This window comes from Bicyclus anynana, chromosome Z (genome assembly GCF_947172395.1).
Source record: "Bicyclus anynana chromosome Z, ilBicAnyn1.1, whole genome shotgun sequence".
Taxonomy (NCBI): Eukaryota; Metazoa; Arthropoda; class Insecta; order Lepidoptera; family Nymphalidae; genus Bicyclus; species Bicyclus anynana.
In genome coordinates, this window is record NC_069110.1 from 13,495,605 (window position 1) to 13,515,931 (window position 20,327).

Below are 20,327 nucleotides of genomic sequence, written 5' to 3' on the forward strand. Positions count from 1 at the left end.
GCCAAGGGCTAACTTGTAAAGAATAAAAAAAAAACCCTTACCTACCCTACTCCAACCCTACCCCTACCCTACTCCCACCTTACTCCTACCCTACCCCTACCCTACCCCTACCCTACCCCTACTCTACTCCTACCCTACCTCTACCCTATACATATTAAAATTCAAATTATTACGAATCGTTTGTATGGAAGTATATTTTTTTTTTAGTCTTTTTTAATTTTCTCGCCGTAAAAACCATCCTAGAACTTCAACGAACATTTTAAAAAAAGAATTGGCCAAATTGGTCCAGGCGTGTTGAGTTATGCGCTTACTAACGCATTTTGCGATTTTTTTTACATTATAGATGGTGATGTATTTATTAAAAATGTATAATCCTCTTCACAGAGGAATACCTGTACCTATAAACTTTTTCTGTCATTAAAATCAAGCTATATATAATTTGATGTATTGTAAGAGGTAATCTCTGGATCTACTGAAGCGATTTTGAAAATCTTTCACCAATAGAAAGCTACGTTGTTTGTGAGTGTCATAGTGCTATAATTTGTTCCAGTATTCCCACGGGAACAGGGCTACGCGGTTGAAACCGCGAGGCGTCTGCTAGTATTGAATGTAAAGTGGAATAATTTCTTTTAGTACTAGCGGATGCCCGCAACTTCGTCTGGCTCTCCTTAATCCGGCCCTGTCGCAAAATCCGTTCTTAGAGGACATCTACTAACTATAACTATAGGTACCTCCCTGCCTTTCATCTTTAATTCAAACGATTATTTCGATTTTGATAATAATTTTAATATTTAGTACCTATGGATTTTATATTTATTAAATTAATTATTTTATACACAGAATTATGTTTTTATTGAGTTAACAATAACAACCTACAGAATTGTGTGTATAAGAACAAAAAATATCTATAAATACGGTTCAGAATGTTATACCATTTATGTAGCACGTTGTGTAAATCTAAATATATATTTAGATTCATCTCAGCTAACTGATAGGTACATTTTTAACACCTTTATTTTGAGCTAGCCGAAATAGAGGCCTACAAAAGTGGCTAGTTGTCATTTAGTCGCATTGTAAACTAAGTTATTTAAACAAATAATATCTAAATATTGTTTACAATGTCGTGTTTACTTATACATAAATAAATCGTTCGTCATAAACCCATATTCGGCTCACTGCTAAGCTCGAGTCTCCTTTCAGAATGAGAGTTGTTAGGCCAAATAGTCCACCACGCTGGCCCAATGCGGATTGGCAGAATTCACATACGCAGAGAATTAAGATAATTCTCTGGTACGCAGGTTTCCTCACGATGTTTTCCTTCACCGTTTGAGACACGTAATATTTAATTTCCCAAAAAGCACACAACTGAAAAGTTGGAGGTGGATGCAGTGGTGGATGCAGTGTGGGTTGGCGGGGTTAAGGTGATAATGAAATTCATTATCAACCACTATCCGATGTTACTTGGTTGCTCACTATGGGTCTTATAAGAAGGCTCAAAGTCACTCAGCGGGCGATGGAGCGAGCAATGCTTGGAGTTCCTCTGCGTGATCGAAGAAATGAGGAGATCCGCAGACAAACCATAGTCAATGACATAGCTCAGCAAGCCGCGAAGCTGAAGCGGCAATGGGCAGGCCACATAGTTCGAAGAGCCGATGGACGTTGGGGTCCTAAGGTGCTAATGGCGACCCTCACCGGAAAGCGCAGTGTTGATCAACCCCCCAGTAGGTGGAGCGAGGACATCAAGTGGGTTGCAGGGAGCTGCTGCTGGCGGCTCGAGATCGTTGTGCTTGGAAGCATCGATCGTAGATTGTTAGATGGGCCTCAAAGCGTCGCGAAATTGTCATCGGTTTCACACATTGAGTACGTCATCACTCGTAATATTTCTCTTTATTCATGTTGTGGCTTGTGTTTTTACACTTCCACACAATGAACACGAAGACAATTAAGAGATTAAAATAAAAAAAAACAGTAAATATTTTTTTAAGTCCACATCCACTCACAGCATGCGCTTGTTACGTACTAAGATAACATGTGCGTCTTTGGGTAATGAGATAAAATTGTGCGTTCTTTAGTATGGATTCCATCTAACGATTTATATCGATGCTTGGAAGCCCATGCAAGAGGCCTATGTACAGTGGACATCCATCGGCTGATGATGATGATGATGATCCCATGTAATGATAATGATAACGACTGAGACCAACGGTTTAACGCTGCTCCCAGAGGCACGGGTGATGACAAACCACTTAGGCTAACCACCGTACCAACAAGGCAGTTAAAGTCTATTGATTGGGTTCAATTAGGTATGAAGGGAAAATGTATTAAGGGACAATGCCGCTGTGCTGACCGTCGGCCATTCACGATTTCAACAACTGACAGCTAGTACGGTGTCTCTAATATATTCAAAAGTAGTATCTTTGGTAAACGGTAACTTTACTATTTTTGAGTAGGTAAATAAAAAATTGATATAAAAGTGATAGCCTAGTGGATATGACCTCTGCCTTCGATTCGGAAGTGGGGTATGTTCGAATCCGGCCAGAGCCATGCACCTCTAATTTTTTAGTTATTTTTTCGATTCTCTACGTGTGTGAAGTCTGCCAATCTGCATTTGGCCAGCGTGGTGGACTACCCATCTCATTCTGAGAGGATAGTCGTGCTCAACAGTGAGCCGAATATGGGTTGTTAGTCAATGACTGAATGTAATAAAAAAAAATAGGTTTTAAAAAATTGGTTGGTGTTTTAATAACTAAAAGGACTTGAGAAAACACAGTTTTTTATTTTGAAATCACAGACAGACACTACAACTTTGTTTACATGTATACAACTTTGTTTACATGTACACAACTTTGTTTACATCTATAAGATGGTCTTCAACGCCTCGCGTTGAGTTCGCTCGTTCATTTCCTACTCATACTAGGTACCCACTTAAGTATGTACTTTTTTTTATGTTTTAAGCCCGATGTCCTTATAGCCACTTGTAACTATTCAAGGACAATGAATAATTATTTTATAAGTTTTAATTGTCCTCATACAAGTAACGGTAACTATTAATTACAATTCTATTATTTTACAGTCCCCACAGTAATTACCACAGAATAGAAAACTCTAAACTCTAACGGTGGTAATTACATGTGCCGAAAAACTTTTGATTGGCCTAAACTAGAGCAAAGAGGCCCAAGTAAAAAGAATTTTTATATACACTAGAGGACGCTCGCGACTTCGTATGCGTGATTCTTATTATAGTACACCCTCAGGGTGTTTATACACTTCTATGTGTAGTTGAGCCACAGGCTCGCGGTGTAGAAGGTTTGGCAATATGCTTAAATAGGGTAATTTTTGCATCCTTACTACACTTCGCGAACCTGCGGGCCAACATGTTGCATCTGGTCGACAAAGCTCTCCTCTCTCTTTTTATGTCTACCTGATCCTCAAGTCTGTCCATATCGACTGGTTATTTGCTGAGTTCCACGATCAGCCCATTTACATACAAGTTGAAAAGCTTGGGCGAGGTCAATCCCCCCTGCCTCACCCCGAATTCCACGTACGCAACCTGTACGGATCTGAGAGCTTCTTTCCCAACCTGACACTATTCAGTCGGTTTGTAAACCAGTATCTCATGATATTAGCAACTCTGGCGCTACGCCTGCTTCCTTCATCTTTTTCCATAGCACATCATATGATACTAAGTCAAAAGCTTTGGAGAGATGAAGGAAACAGGCGTTTTTTCCATTTGTATAGTACCGGACCATCTGCTTGAGGCTCAGTCGGCAAGCCCGGCTGAAAACCAAACTGCGCATTGAGGAAATTAAGTGTTTCGCTTAACTTTGAGTCAACAAGACCCTCCAGCACCTTGGCCAAAACAGTTACGAGATATATGGGCCCATAATTCGACCTATCTGATATATCGCCTGTTTTGTTCTTCAAAATCGGAATCACTATAGTTCTCATCATCTCGACAGGCAAGTATAAGACAGAGGGAATAAAACATATCTAGCACTCTCGGAAGATGATAACCCGCGTATTTCAAACGCACAATGCTAAGGCCATCGTGTCCGGTAGATGTAGTCCGGAGTTTCCCCTAGTCATATTATATTATATATATATGACTTCATATACTTGTTTCGCTGAGAAGCACATAAGCTCCCTGTCACCTCAACAAAACAAAAAAATACATACATCCTTAACTTACCTATTATAAAAAACGAGTTCAAGCAAATTCACACGCTAGCGAAAAAAAAGTTAATATTGATGAAAAACTTAAACATTCTGTTTCATTGTTGTGTTCATGTTTCGTAAGTATAAAGTTTAAACTTTGACGTAGTTTCAGAATTTCACTTGTTTATTACCTTGGATAGACGAGTCGGGCGGCACTGTCATTATTTTCTTTTGCAGTATGCACGCGGCAATATCAAAATCTTTTAAGAATTGCCGACACTAGATACGGCTACGTGTTAATAACCTTAAAAATTAAATTTAATTTAAAGAAATAGGTTTAAGTGAATGACCTTAAAGGGACCAACGGGCTGCCGACGTGACCGCGCGATGAGGTAGGTGTTTGAAAATACAGGATGTTTTAAAATAATCGATTTTTTTAAAGTAAAAATTATAACTCCGTGAATTGTACTTTGTTTTTTATAACAACACTAATGAATAATAGACATTGGGTACATTATGTGGGATTTCAGTTAAAAACGAAAAAAAATGTTCGGTGTATTAAATTTGATACGAGTCAACTACCTATTGGATAGTCGTTCCACCTTCTATATTTTTGCCTTCGATACCCACCAGAGGATGCTTCTGTTCCCCCAAAACATCTGGTGACGCCGCTGAGATCCAATTAAGGGGTATTCAGCAATTACACAATTTACAAAAGAAAAACTATATAATTAAACAGGTTACTAGTAACGACTTATAACATGTATTTTTTGCTGGGTGGCAGTAACTCTAAGCGTGCAAGGGTAGCACCGACACGCACCCTTGGGATATCGTACATTATGACGATTAAAAGTGAAGGTAATTTTCTATAGTGATAAATACTAGTTAGACAATGGGGTTTGCTAATGTAACTACGTAATTTTGGCCTTTCCCTTTTGCTATTGCTATGTTAGAACAGAAAATCGTTATCTATACTAATATTATAAAGCTGAAGAGTTTGTTTGTTTGATTGTTTGATTGAACGCGCTAATCTCTGGAACTACTGGTCCGATTTGAAAAATTCTTTCAGTGTTAAATAGCCCAATTATCGAGGAAGGCTATAGGCTATATATTATCCCTGTATTCCTACGGGAACGGGAACTACGCGGGTGAAACCGCGCGGCATTAGCTAGTATATGAATACAACAAAAACGTTCATACATTGTAGTAGCCTATAAATGCATGTAAATAAAAGTGTCTATGTGTGATATCAAAATAATTGTGTTTGCTCAAACGTTTATTAGTCACTAATAATATATAAACTTTTTTAAAAAATTTTGTCTGTCTGTTAGTCTGAACTAACTACTAAACTAGTCGGGAATGGCTAAACGGATTTTAATGGGACTTCCACTTAAATATAGAGCAGGTTATTAGTCCTCCGGGATAAGGAATGACTCCCACGGTCATAAATACCAACAATTATATAAACCCGAAAATTCTAGGATCACAATAATTATCTCTTTTTTGTGTAATAAAAGTATATTTAAATTATTTTAGTGCTAAGAAAATTATTTTTTCGACGGACAGATACTACAATTTATTAAAACACTATACATATTATAATTATTAAAAGTGTCTATATGTTACATTAAGTACCCAACTGACAGTAATAACATAAAATTGAAAATTTTGAAAAATCCCCGAATGTCATGAAATTATTAATTACACTCACAATGAAGTTAACTCTCTCTTTCAATGCGCTTTCATTTGAGACCCACTCGATTATATTTGCAGACATTCGGTTACAACAACAACAACTTTTAAACGGCTCAACCGATTTTTATCAAACATTCTAATAACACTCGCACATAAGTGATATCAATTTAGTTTTTTTGTATTAAAGGTTTAATACAAAAAAACTAATAACCTTATAACCTTTTTTTTGCGTAATAATAATTACTCCAATATTGGAACTATTAGTAAGTAGGTAGGTTTGTCAATATTTTTTTAATGGATCGTTAATCGCATTATGATTTTCTTTGATGTGATAATTATTTTATGATTGATTACTCACTCTAATCACATTAACTGTTTAAGGTAGGCATAAGTCGTAATCGATAACTTTGCACAGCGATTAAATATCGTAATTGATTGCGATATTCCTTGTTAGGCTACTTCATGAGGCTAATACATTTATTAGTGTGCGTAATCATATTATTAGATGAGTTCACACGCAAAGATCCCATTTTATTATGAACTAGCGGAAGCCCGCGACTTCGTCCGCGTGGAATAGCCTCAGACCAATTATTGTATAGGACCTGCCTCGCTAGACGTTACTTTTCTGTCAAAGTATATGATCAACGATCTAATGTGATTATAGAAACTGTCTCTATAGTGTCGACGTTAACTAGTTGTAATCGTGTTCGTCGGTTAAAGAGCTCCGTAAAAATATCTTTTGTGTAATTGAATTGAGTAAAAAACGGGAAAAAACTTCTATTTTATTATAAGATTTATACCAATTCTAAGCTCGTTTTCCTAAGAAAATGACAGACAATTTTGTTCGTGACTATGAGTGCGATACAGGTCCTTCTATAATTGGTCTGAGGGAATAGCAGACATTGTGTACTTTTTAAAAAAACCTTATTTCGACCTTGGGTTCGAGCCCTTAAAAGCGTTTTTATTCCATTTTAATCACTTTAGATTCAAAAGGCTGGAATCCAGAGCTGCGAAGTCTGATCAACATGTAAAAAAAAAACTGTCATAACACTGTCAAACTGTCAAAACATAGACACCTCGAAATAATTTGAAAATAATAAAATCACGCTTGTTTTAATGTTTTCATACTGTTACTATCGCGTTAACGTAAACGCGAATTTATATGGAATTGAAACAGTTGTGCAGTAGCGAAATTAGACGGCGCTGTTTCAAGTCCTTAGAAATTCGCGTTTACGTTAACGTGATCGTCACAGTATCAAACTGCCACTAGGCCCTCAGGAACCACGCGGGTAATATCGGCGTCTGCTATGTATTATAAATATAAAAAATTGTATCCACTCGCGACATATCATTCAAGTGTCCATGTGCTGTCGATACAAAATTACACATCTTGACTTTATAATTCATCATTTATTATTAAACGATTTAGCCCTCATTCGCACAAGAGCTTTTAATAGGACGCTTTTTTTCGAGCAGTGTTGCATTTTCAATTTTGAGCGTTGGAAATAGAACTTCATTTAACTTCATTCTATATTTGAACGTCCGTTAAAATACTCTTTTTTTTCAAATCCTATTATAGGACTCAAAAGTGATTACAAATATAAGAAAACTAATGTCGAACAAAGGTTATGATTCACAACACTTGTCAGGACAACTTAATTAACAAATCAAACTGTAACCAAAATAAGACACTACACTGGCAGAGAATGACCTTGAGTGGAGTCACGTACTTGTGAACGATGTATGTAGGGTTAAAGGATCCTTTGATAGTCGAGTAACGCTCCCCTTTTCCACTCAAGTCACTCTCCTCGCCTATCCCAAGTAACCCATAAAGAATTACACAACAAGAGATGTAGACGCCTCGAACGCCACGAGCACACTGAAACCGTCCGTACCGTAACTCGTTGCTACGCGGCGATAACAATCCAAATCCTAGTATATGTTCATATGACAGCGTTTTTAAAACACGACGTTTTTTTATTGAACAGTGTTGCATTTTCAATTTAGGGCATTGGAAATACCTTATAACATGAATTAAATTAAAATCGTTACTAATAGCGCCAACGCTGGGTTTAACCCATCGCTTTTTTAACTCTCGTGCTAATGAGGACTTAGGTTGATAATGAATTTTAACGATATTATTAAGTGTCTCTTCATTTGTGCACACATGGCCACCCTAACCAAACATCAAAAATTCATGGCTGGCCACTTATGTGCGCCTTAAACCTACATAGTTGTGAAATTAAATGCTATAATTTGCTTTTCGTAGAAAATTGAGAATCTTTTTACTAGATCGACAAAAACTGAGTGGTTTGTAGAGTTTACAAACCACTCAGTTTTACCCCGGATTTGTAAACTCTACAGGGAATTCATTGCCAAAAATAAGTCCATTGACTTACACAGTGACAAGTTGCATCTTTTCAAATCCAAAATTTTAAAAACTTTTCTTAAGAGCTCCGTTCAATAATTCGATCTGTAATATTCTCATCATAAGTTGTGACTTAAAAAATACCTAATTTATGTTTTTATTATTTTACCAATGTATAATTAATTAATTAAGCCATACTGTTATAATTTTTATTCATAATTTGTAAAATGTATAATTGTAATTCTCTTCATAATCATTCTTCATTTTATAAACATGTAATTCTCTCTCCACTTATAATTTTAAAATTTTAAAGTTCTCGTTTAAATTTTTTCTTTTGGTTTTTGTCAAAATGTGAAAATTCAAATTTATATTTTGTTTTTTTTCTTTCTATTTGTCAATTTTAATTTCTATTATTCGTACGACCTATACTTTTTGCATGCTGTGGCTACCTATAAGTAAAATTATATGTGTTATGCTACCCTTATTTGTAAAATATTTTATATGTGTTCATATAATTTTGTTGGTGGTCCAAATAAATAAATAAATAAATAAATAAAAAGGAATTTGTGGATTGTGCGGTAGAAATATCAATTTTATAGAGGGAATTAAGATAAAAGAAGTAGGATACTCCTTTTGAAATTTTGAAACATTAGGTAATAATTTAGTTGTTTATTTTAATTTTAATATGATTTCTGATTATGACCTAAGTATATTTTATGCATTAAACACATACACATACACTTTATATCATAAATTTATATATAAACTAGCGGACTCCCGCGACTTCATCCGCGTGAAACTCGATGTAAACTTTCAACTACCTCTACCCTACCCCTACCCTACCCCTACCCTTAGGGGTATAAAAAATAGATGTTGGCCTATTCTCATAGATACCGGATAAGCACAAAAAATTTCATCAAAATCGGTCAAGCCGTTTCAGAGGAGTATGGCAACGAAAACTGTGACACGAGAATTTAATATATTAGATTACATTGTAATTTTTCATTACATACTAGTAGTATTACATTATATAATAATATACAATACTTTTTCTACGACCAAAATAAAATAATTAGCAAAACTTGGTAAGTGCTCGTAATATATTTAATTAACATTGAGCGTGTCCTCTTACATTTAGTCTCGGATTGGCCTCCTAAATTTTATCTCTTAATAAGGAAGCCTGAATTTCAGTAGCCAATCAAAATGGAACTATTTAAAAATCAAAAAGAAGTCATTATAGCATGGTTTACCCTTGTGGTAATGAAAATTAACAAGCGGTAAGAATGAATAACTTTGGTTTTATATTCGAAATGGGAATTTTATTTTAGCAAATGTATTATATTTTGTTAAAATATTTGAAAAATTTAAAAAGTGACCCGCCACAACACATTCTATGTAAAATGTTTTAATGTTAGAGCAACTTTAAATATTGTACTGTACCGCTAGTACATTAGCAATTCATTTTAAGTTCAGTCTGCTTTAACAATAGTCAGTCGCTCCATACCACGTACGCGGGAAGTGTCGCCGCACACGGGCCACAAACGCAGGGTTCTCAACTTGGGGTTTTCCCCAGATTTAGGGGGTAAATAAATGAGATGGGATTTTTTTAGGGGTCTGAAATTTTTAGGGGTATTTTCAGGGATTTTTTTGACTCTTTAATATTTTTAAATTTATGATAATTTTAATATTTCGTATAATATGTTATTCTACAACCACTCTGTGGCAACTGGCGACAATTTTCATCCAATAAAAAAAATGTTGAATTTATTCAATGTCAATATGTATGATTACAAAATATCTGTAACTTCAGATGAAGACGTAATATTTTGTCTGTATTAAATATAGACTTTTAAAACATATTACAACTATTTCTTAGTCATTAAGATATATTCTTAATGATTTAAAATTATTTTTATCTTAATAATTAAGGCGATTTTAGGGGTTTTAGACACAAACTTTAGGGATAAATATTTTCGAGAGTTGGTAACACTGCACAAACGCCGCTACAGGAAGCAAGAAAGGCCACAAAAGTATCTGAAGCGCGCGACAGCCACAAACGCCGCTACAGAAAGCAAAAAAGGCCACAAAAGTAGCTGAAGCGCACGACATTGTGGCCGGTGGTCGACAATTGTGGTCGATGGCTGCTACTTTTTTAACCCATATATGCAGTATCATAATCGCACGAGTGGCGTGTTGCGGCGTTTTGTGTCGACGTTTAGTGGCCGGTGCGGGCCACAAGAAGCGAGCAGCGACTATTGTAGCGTGTGGCGGCCACTGGCGTCAACATGTATGGCGCATAAAATGTATGAAAAGTACAGGAAATATGCCGGTAGCGGCGTTTTGTGGTTGTGGCCGGTGGCCCGTGTGTGGGAGCCCTAAGTATCTCGTCTCTGCTCTTTAACATCTGAAGTCTGTTTTGCAACAAAACTACTGGACTGAGAGATAGCGACAGACAGACGTACCTCATTTTATGAGGGCTTGAACTTTGTCAGTTTATTCTTCTATCATGGTCTAAGAGCCGGCATTAGAAATGTACACCCACATCTGTTATTTAATAGTGATATAAAATAAATGATAGATAATATTGATACACTGCAAGTAGGTTGCAAATAGCGGCCAAACACATTTTTCATACAAAATCTAAGAAACCATATCGATCAAAGGTAACTTAATACAGTAAATTAAAGATAAAATGAGCTTTTATTTGACATACTGGACGACTAAATAACTGATGAGGGTATTTAAATAACATTACTCAACTGTTTATACCTGGAAATCTCACAGTTGCAGTGTGAAAGCAGGCAATCTTTACGTTTTCAATTATGTTAGCTAACCAACGAGGGAAGTACATTAAATTTAATCATTTTTGTAATCCGGCAAATTTGTTAGGTAAAGGTAAATAGGTATATATATATATATATATATATATATATATATTTATACTACGTAACATATGTGAAGGGCGTGACGGACAAAATCAGCCACTATCTCCAACGGAGATTTGACATAGTGACGCGGTTTCGTCCACCTGCACTGGTGAAGAGTATACTGCGATCGCCTAAGGATAGGGATCCGCTGAACGTGCCCGGGGTGTACAAGATTCCGTGTGACTGTGGTAGATCATACATCGGTGAGACTCGCCGTAACATCACCACAAGAATAAAAGAACACATACGGAGCATGAAGAATGTGGACACGGTTCAGCAATAGCCGAGCATGTTCTAGCTTCGGGTACGACTCATTATATCCGTTTTGATAAGGTTTCTGTATTGTCAAGGGAAAAGTTTCTAGTACCTCGTAAGATACGTGAAGCGATAGAAATTAGTCGTCACCCGAATTTTAATCGGGATCATGGATGGTTGCTGCCCACAGCGTGGAAACCGCTATTTCTTTCATTGTCACATAAAACAAACTTGGAACAAGATAGCATTAGTTCGGTTTGCTTACAAGAAGACGAGTCTAATGAAGATGACATTAATGAACCGTCGGAGAGTGTAACGGAACCTTCACTCCCCACCACTCAACCCCTCTCCGCGCGCGCAATGCGTGCAGCAGCGCGTCGCACAGCCGCTTCGCAGTTTGGATCGTGCCGCGATGCAAGAACCAGCTCATGACTAAGGGCCCCGTATGGGTTCGAAACTAGTCGGGCATACTCCGACGTAATATCACGTGAGTTTTAGCCATGTTTCATAATCATTTAATATATATATATATATATTTATACTATGGAGTTCGGAGTTTAGCTTTGGAAGTTAGCAGGTTTCAAAGTTTCTGGAACTTGGAAGCTCAACAGCCTAAATAATGCGTATTGTTATTAAATTTTCCTCTTCATAATAAGATACATCATCACCAAAGTCGCCAGTCACTTAACAACACTGCAACCCTTCGAAAAACACCGTAAAACATTTTATTTCAGAGACTATTTAGGGTCTCTAGCGAAAGGTTGCCACGGAGCTCAAGGCCTGGTAACTGAAGAAACGGTTCCTCATAATAACCTTAGAAAATTGATAAATATACGATCAACTGAGGCATCTAAGTCACATTTTCGCAATGATTACATGTACTCGTAAGTTAAGAAACCGTAGAAAATTAATAAAGAAAGTGTTATATACTCGGTCAATAAATGAGGATTTTAGGGCAAACTACTTCGAAGTGCTTCATGGTTCAAACACCATAAATTACTACCGTAGTTTACCCATGGTAGGCGCAAGGGCTGATAAAAAGAGAATGGCGAGGTTGCATGTATTTTGGGACTAGCAGATAGAAGTAGCGTATGTAATGGAAAACCATTAATAGTTGTCAATCGTGATTAAACTAAGAAAAAAGCAAATGGTAACCAATCTTAAAAAGCAGGGAGAAAAAAGATATACCTTAAAATTAGAAGGTACCCTATCTATGCATACGAATAAATGTGAATTTTATACTGAAAAACACCGCCGCTGACATACAACTGCGTGATTGCTTTATAAATACGACAAGGCGCTTCGGTCTCGGGCAACAAGTAGAACAATTTTACTATGCTAAGTATACAAGTAATCTTGATTCCCGTTCTGTAAAATGTCAATATTTTTTTACAAGCATCTTATCAATAATAGTTTTAATTAATACAAATGTTTGGTCCACTCTTTTATATGGGTGCGAGACATGGGTCCTGAAAAAAGAGTGTTGTCGGTGGTTGCAAGCTTTTGAGATGTGGGGGCTAAGGAAAATGTTCAAAATTTCCTGGAAAGACTTCGTCTCGAATGATCAAGTTTTAAAAAGAGCCAATTGTAACCGAAGCCTCATGACAACCATTAAGAGGAGGAAAATCGCATTTTTCGGGCATCTGCAACGGGGATCCCTTTATGAGTTTCCCAGGTTGATCATAGAAGGTAAGATACCAGATGCTCCAGGAAGACAGCGGAGAGAGTGGATAGATGATGTCAAAGAGTGGGCCAAGTTAACATATACACAGCTTAAAAATACTGCAAAAGACCGGAAGAGTTTTCTACACATGACCGCCACACTTCAGCTGGAAGAAGGCACCTAATGATGATGATGAGTGTACGACACTTCTGAGTGTGACTCCCACTTTCGCCATCCTCCTTTCAGGTCTGTACTGTTTAAACATAATAGTTTTAATTAATACTAATGTAATGAGTGTACGACACTTCTGAGTGTGACTCCCACTTTCGCCATCCTCCTTTCAGGTCTGTACTGTTTAAACATAATAGTTTTAATTAATACTAATGTAATTAGTGTACGACACTTCTGAGTGTGACTCCCACTTTCGCCATCCTCCTTTCAGTTTTCTGAAAATGAGATTTTGAACGTCGCAGTCGTTCTTTACAAGTTTAAACAAAATATTTCATACTAAATATACTTTACCTTGGTATCCTGTCGTAACTGTCCCATCCTGTGAGGCAATTGTATGAGCTATACCGGCTGACTGCTGCGGTCATGCTTAATGGACCATGATAATGTCACTTTGATATTTCAGATGTCGTTATTAACACTTCTTATGTGGTAAGATAGAGGCGCTATAAAATTAACTGTTGGCAACAACGATTTTTTGTACTAGAGATATGTTTTTTTCATTTTTTTTTTTTTTTTAATGTATAAGTTTTAAGGGACCTTTATTATAAATAACGTATCAGTCCCATCGTACCCTAATTAACAATGACAATAACAATGATAAAAACAAAGCTATCTAAATTAATTACAACAATCTTCAAAACAATTTTCAAAAGAGCAACTGTTGAGTTTCCTGCCGGTATCTTCTCAGCAGAACCTGCCTTCCGAACCGTTGGTAGAATCTTTACGAATAGTCAACTGACGTGTCAAAAGTGCTTGTAAACTGAGCCTACTTGAAATAAATGATTTTTGATTTTTTTTTTCAGTTGATATTACTTAATATATAAAAAAACAAACCAATATTTCTAATATTTAATTAAAATGAAAAATTATCTTAATTATAATCATGAGTTGGAGTACTCAAAAGATTATTTATTCAGAAATATCTCAATAAAATATTTGAAACTTCCTGATGTTGGTTGACAAAGAAAGCTCACCAGGGCTCCAACATCGAACTTACTAACTCGATATTTCTGAATAAATTCTTCTCTTTCTGCGTTTTACTTGCCACATAAGAGAGAGATATGTTGCTAGCGCTGCGAAACTGAATCGGACAAATGTGGCCAATTGTCTTAATTTAATTTAGTCGCTTATTAAACAACGAAAGTTATATAAACAAATAATACTTAAACATTGCTTAAAATGTTGAGATGTGTGTTCAAGAAGTGCAAAAATTATATATACATAAATATATAATGCGTTTAGCGGAATAGCTGTATAATTTTTGCGGTGATTTTGTAGGCACGTAACATATCTAGTATAAAAAATCGTTGGTTGACAATTAATGTGATTAGTGTTGAGAAGTTAAACTGTTCATGAAGTAATGTAGCGTAACCTTATCGTAACAATCATAGATTAGATTATGCGTTTGTGTAATCAAAATAATCAATTGTATACTTTTTTTTAATACCAAGCTAAAATCTTGTCATTCTTGCCTAATAAGTTTCTAAAAAGATAGACTTTTAAAAGTGATTAATTTCACATACGATGTCTAATTTTACACAAATACATTGTGTTAATAACCTAACATTCTACATTTCTGATTATCCGAAAAATTATAGTTTTTAATGAACAGATGTTCATTGGTTAACTAGAGTTTGGTGGACGGACTAAAAATGAACAAATATAGAGCCTCACTATCAGACGCCCACGACTTCGTTCGCGTGGAATTTAGTTTTTCACAAATCCCGCGGGAACCATGGATTTTCACGGGAGAAAAAGTAGCCTATGTGCTAATCTATGCTATAATGTATCTCAGTACCGAATTTCAGCTAATTCGGTTCAGTAGCCGAGGCGTAAAAGTGTAACAAACATTCATATCACCAAAATCATCAGTTTACGCAAATCTCGGGAAACTATGGATTTTTTCGGGATGAAAAGTAGCCTATGTGTTAATCCAGAGTAAAATCTATTTCATTTCAAATTTCAACTAAATCGCTTCAGTAATAGCGGCGTTATAGAGTAACAAACATCCAAACATCCATACAAACTTTCGCGTTTATAATATTATTAGTAGGATTAAGTTGTTTGAAGAAAAATAATCCAGAAGTGAAATTATAACGCATGTTTTGAAGCTCATAAAGACGGCTGGCTGGATTTTTAAACATACTCGTACGTTCACAACTTTATACACTTTTATCATGTTTTGATTTAATTATGAATATCCGGGTAAGACACATACGGGTAAATGGACTGTGTAATTTGAGTTGGACGATGTAATATCGCTTTAGATTAAAAAGATATAAAAGCTATGATGGCGCCCAAACTTTGTTATGCTACAAGATAAACTGAGGTGACATGGACGGCTGTCCTATCCAATTGTGTTTAGCTTTTCGGCTTGCTAGTTTTAACAGCTTGGTATAAAAATTATTAAAATTTATGACTTTATACACTGGTCACAGATTAATCAAGAATATGCAGATGGAGCGCACGGAACATGACGGTGTCGTACCCATCACGGATACGAAATTCAAAAACGAATACGTTGTCTAATTGTCAGTACGAATCGTCGCATCAGTAAGTTACAATATTATTCAAGAAAAATGGCGTCTTGTGTTTTTAAATATTTAAAAAACTGTTCATTAAACGTAAATAAATAAGATGGGAGTATATTTTATTGGTAATTATTTATTATTATATTATTTACGTAATTGTTGTTAGTGTTAAATTTTAAAATACAAAATATGAAACAAGTTTGTATGTGCGGTTTGTATGTTTGTTTTTTTTTTAATGGGTTTTACCGGCTTTACACGTTACTCGTAAAGGCTCATGGTTACTCTGTGATACTGGTCAAAATATTTATTAAGTTGTTATCTTTAAAGAAACTCATTCGAGGGGTAAAAAGTTTATTGACATTTTTAGTCAAATTAGCATTTTTCAGATTGTATGTATGATTGCAGATGTAATGCAATGCAATCATAACTTTGCCTTTTGTAGAAGGCGCTTGCCTAGAAGGTGCCTATTCACTCTTGAAGGAGCCCCATGGTGGTAGGGATATTGGAAGCTGGAAGGGCATTCCGTAATTTCGCAGTGTGAATCAAGAACGAAGAGTTCCAAGAGAGAGAGAGAGTCCAAGAAACATCAACTACATGATGATGTAGATTACTGTGATGCCAGACAGATTTATGATAAAAAACTGAAGGAGGCTTGTGATATATATTTTAAACACAGATTGATCAATAATATACAGATGGAGCGTACAGAATACGACGGTGTCGTAGCCGCTCCAAATACGAAATTCAAAAACGAATACATTCTCGAGTCAGTACGACACGAAGTGTCGCTTCAATGTTATTAAAGAAAAATGGCGTCTTGTGTTTTTAATTATTTTAAAAACTGTTTAGAAAAAGTAAAAAAATAAGATGGAGTAATTTTTATCGGTAATTATTTATTATTATATTAATAGAATATTTACTAAAATACAAATTATGAAATAAGTTTCTATATGCGGTTCTCAAGGAGGCGCGTGAGGTTTGTTTTATTTAATAAGTTTCACCGGCTTCAGTACGTTGTTTGTTGTTGTCTGGTTACTCTAGTTACTCTATGATTTTAAAAGATACTGATGAATGTTGAGAACAACTCAAAAATTGTAAAAATTGTATTACTGCTTGTTATGGAAGAGCGGAGTCTTCTGTCACAGGAGTTTACAACTCTTAAAAGAAGACTCTAGCCTTTTATTTTTTGTTACTGATTAATGTTACTGAAATAAACTATTTTTATTTAAAAAAAAAAAAAAAAAAATGTTGATATCACCAAAAAAAACAACTTTTTTATTATTATCAAAAGTAGGTACTTCAAGTTGTGCATTGTTCTGAGCTCTTTTATTCAAAAGATACCTACGCGTAAATTTGGGTCGACGCGCGCCCGCGCGTCTCGATTATGACAACAAAACTTTGGCAAAAGAAGATATTTAGGTTCACGTAATTCTTGATACGCCAAAATTCTAAACATGAAAATTGTGACGCGAACACTTATTAACGTACTCTATAAATTAAACAGTCTTGACTTTTATGTATAAAATAAATTCCCTTGGCTACTAAATAAATTCCCGAAACTAGTCGGGCATACTCCGACCTAATATCACGTAAGTTTTAATATTACGTTTAATTAATAAAAATAGCAAATATTCTTCAAAAAAAAATTAAAATCATCAAATCACTAATTTACCGAATTGACAAAATAACATTTTTGATTTTATATAAAAAAAGCTTTATTTAAGTTCTTTGTCTGATAGGAAGTGAATACTATTCTGTAAATAAATGTTTTAGTATTTGAATTAAATCTTAATGATACGTTATATCTGGTATCTTTCTTAATAAAACTTCCGAGGAAACGTGACTGAATACGCATAATATAATTTTATATATATGCAATAATGCACTATATAAAATCTATATACCTCCTGGGGACACCTTAAATGTCCATAATTTTTAGTAAAACGTTTCCGGTTTATATAATTAATATGTCTAGTGCCTACCCTACGTAAATACCTTGTGCACGACACTGCTAAATATTAAGATTCATCCAATTGCCTACAACAATAATATTAATAACTCCTCAATATATGATTTCAGATACAATCAAATATGTTTAGGTTCGCTCCACTGAATTTATGTTCTGCATAAAATTCCCACAAATTGATTAATCACTGAGTCATGTATACATATACGAGTATGTTATATACAAAAAAAATATATATTGAATGGTTCAAAAGAATATAGCTATTAATTTCAATGTGTCGTGTACCTAATGCCTCCAGAGTAATACATTAAAGTCATTGAACATTCTAGCCGTTTGATTGGCGCGATGTGGATATTTTGTGACCTAGTTCGTGGAATATTTCCGGAAAGTAAAATACATGTTACTTGATATCTTATTCTTGTTGGGGGAATACTATTTCTGATAGGAAACACGATCGCGTCGCGTAAATATCACTTGGACTGAGTTCAGACAAGGCGGGCGTCGCGGCGCCCCGCGGAATCAGACTGAGCGGTAGCGTTATAGCGTAGCGCTAGCGTAATAGCGTTTTTGTCGCCCGTCGCGCCCACGTAGGGGTGCCAACTGCTATGCTATAGTATAATCATTAATCGTGCGAATTTTCTGACAGATGCTAATGTCACTTTGTAAAATAATGATACCATATTTATTGTCATAGTGATGTCCTGTTCTGTATAGGTAAAAAATAGTGCCTCAGATCATTCACTCTCAAAGAGGAATTTTGAACAGAAATTGCTTGGTGACAGACGGTTGAAAGAAAAATTGTGTAAATTATGCAATTGACCAATTTTTTACCTATTTGCCCAGATCTCTGAGAGTACCATTACTTCCGATTTGAAAATTTAGAGTAATGAAATGAAATTTATTATAAAATTCTAAGAATAAAATATTTATTGTACAAAAAAGTGTTACAGTTGTTATAGCACTAGTATGCTAATTATCCACCCTACGCCTCCCCTACTCTTACCCTACCCTTACCCTACGCCTACCCTACCACTACCCTACATCTACCCCACCATACCCTACTCAAGCCTACCCCTACCCTAAGTAAGTACCTTTTTCTATGTCCTTCTCCTGGTTCTAAGGTACCTCTCCACCAACTGTCAGATAAATCGGTCCAGCCGTAACTAACGTAAAAAAATAACAGATGTAACTGTTATTTATTAAAATTATTTACTACTTTGGTTCAGAACATATTGAGTGAATCATGATCGTTCACTTTGTCTCATCACTATTTTTGATTCAATAAAAAATAGTATCACAGGAAACTTCAAAAGAGATCGCAGAATTCATTATTTGACTATACTAATATTATAAATGGGAAAGGACAATGCCAGATAATGTATAGAAGATTAACCCACTAAAAAAATGATTTGCAACAATATATTATATATCATTTTATTGGATTTTTTGTACTATTAAACAAATATTACCTTTTAACCCTTCAAAACTAGGGGTATAAAAATAAATCTAAGTTTTTGTCACCCGTCGCGCCCACGTAGGGGTGCCAACTGCTATCCTACTAATATTATAAATGCGAAAGGACAATGCCAGATAATGTATAGAAGATTAACCCACTAAAAAAATGATTTGCAACAATATATTATATATCATTTTATTGGATTTTATGTACTATTAAACAAATATCACCTTTTAACCCTTCAAAACTAGGGGTATAAAAATAAATCTAAGTTTTTGTCGCCCGTCACGCCCACGTAGGGGTGCCAACTGCTATCCTACTAATATTATAAACGCGAAAGGACAATGCCAGATAATGTATAGAAGATTAACCCACTAAAAAAAATAATTTGCAACAATATATTATATATCATTTTATTGGATTTTTTGTACTGTTAAACAAATATTACCTTTTAACCCTTCAAAACTAGGGGTATAAAAATAAATCTAAGTTTTTGTCGCCCGTCGCGCTCACGTAGGGGTGTCAACTTTACTATCCTACTAATATTATAAATGCGAAAGCACAATGACAGATAATGTATAGAAGATTAACCCACTAAAAAAAATTATTTGCAACAATATATTATATATCATTTTATTGGATTTTTTGTACTATTAAACAAATATTACCTTTTAACCCTTCAAAACTAGGGGTATAAAAATAAATCCAAGTTGAAGTTTGATTTTAAGGTTAAGTATGTGCAGTTTATTATGAAGTTCCTGTGCATTTACAAAGACTAATCACGACGATTGTATTTTGTGATTTTATTATTTTCAAATTAATTCGAGGTGTCTATTACGTGTTCTGACAATTTGACAGTGTTATGACAGTTTATTTTTACATTTTGATCAGACTTCGCAGCTCTGGATTCTAGCTCTTTCGAACCTAAAGTGACTAAAATGGAATAAAAACGCTTTAGAGGGCTCGAACCCAAAGTCGAAATAAGGTTTTTAAAAAATAAGTAAACAATGTCTGCTACGAGGAAATAACGAAATGGATTTAATTTCTTTTTTGGCAGATTTTTATTCCGGAGTTTAACAG

At 35.2% G+C, this 20,327-nt stretch overlaps 1 protein-coding gene across 19 annotated transcripts in view; it reads right to left on the bottom strand.

Moving 5' to 3' along the window:
• LOC112046519 (potassium channel subfamily T member 2) overlaps positions 1 to 20,327 on the bottom strand; it is a 97,488-nt gene that overhangs the window by 50,144 nt on the left and 27,017 nt on the right. The window contains exons 1-2 of one of the 19 annotated variants that reach the window (XM_052890904.1): positions 18,196 to 18,315; positions 13,586 to 13,749 (exon numbers count right to left, since the gene is read on the bottom strand). The exons of 16 other annotated variants lie outside the window; for them this stretch is intronic. In XM_052890904.1, the coding sequence (XP_052746864.1) occupies positions 13,586 to 13,659 (74 nt within the window). In that variant the 5' untranslated portion in view covers positions 13,660 to 13,749; positions 18,196 to 18,315. Of the gene's footprint in view, positions 1 to 13,585; positions 13,750 to 18,076; positions 18,156 to 18,195; positions 18,322 to 20,327 lie in introns of those variants that run through there. 2 more of the 19 variants (XM_052890905.1, XM_052890903.1) reach the window with 2 other exon arrangements.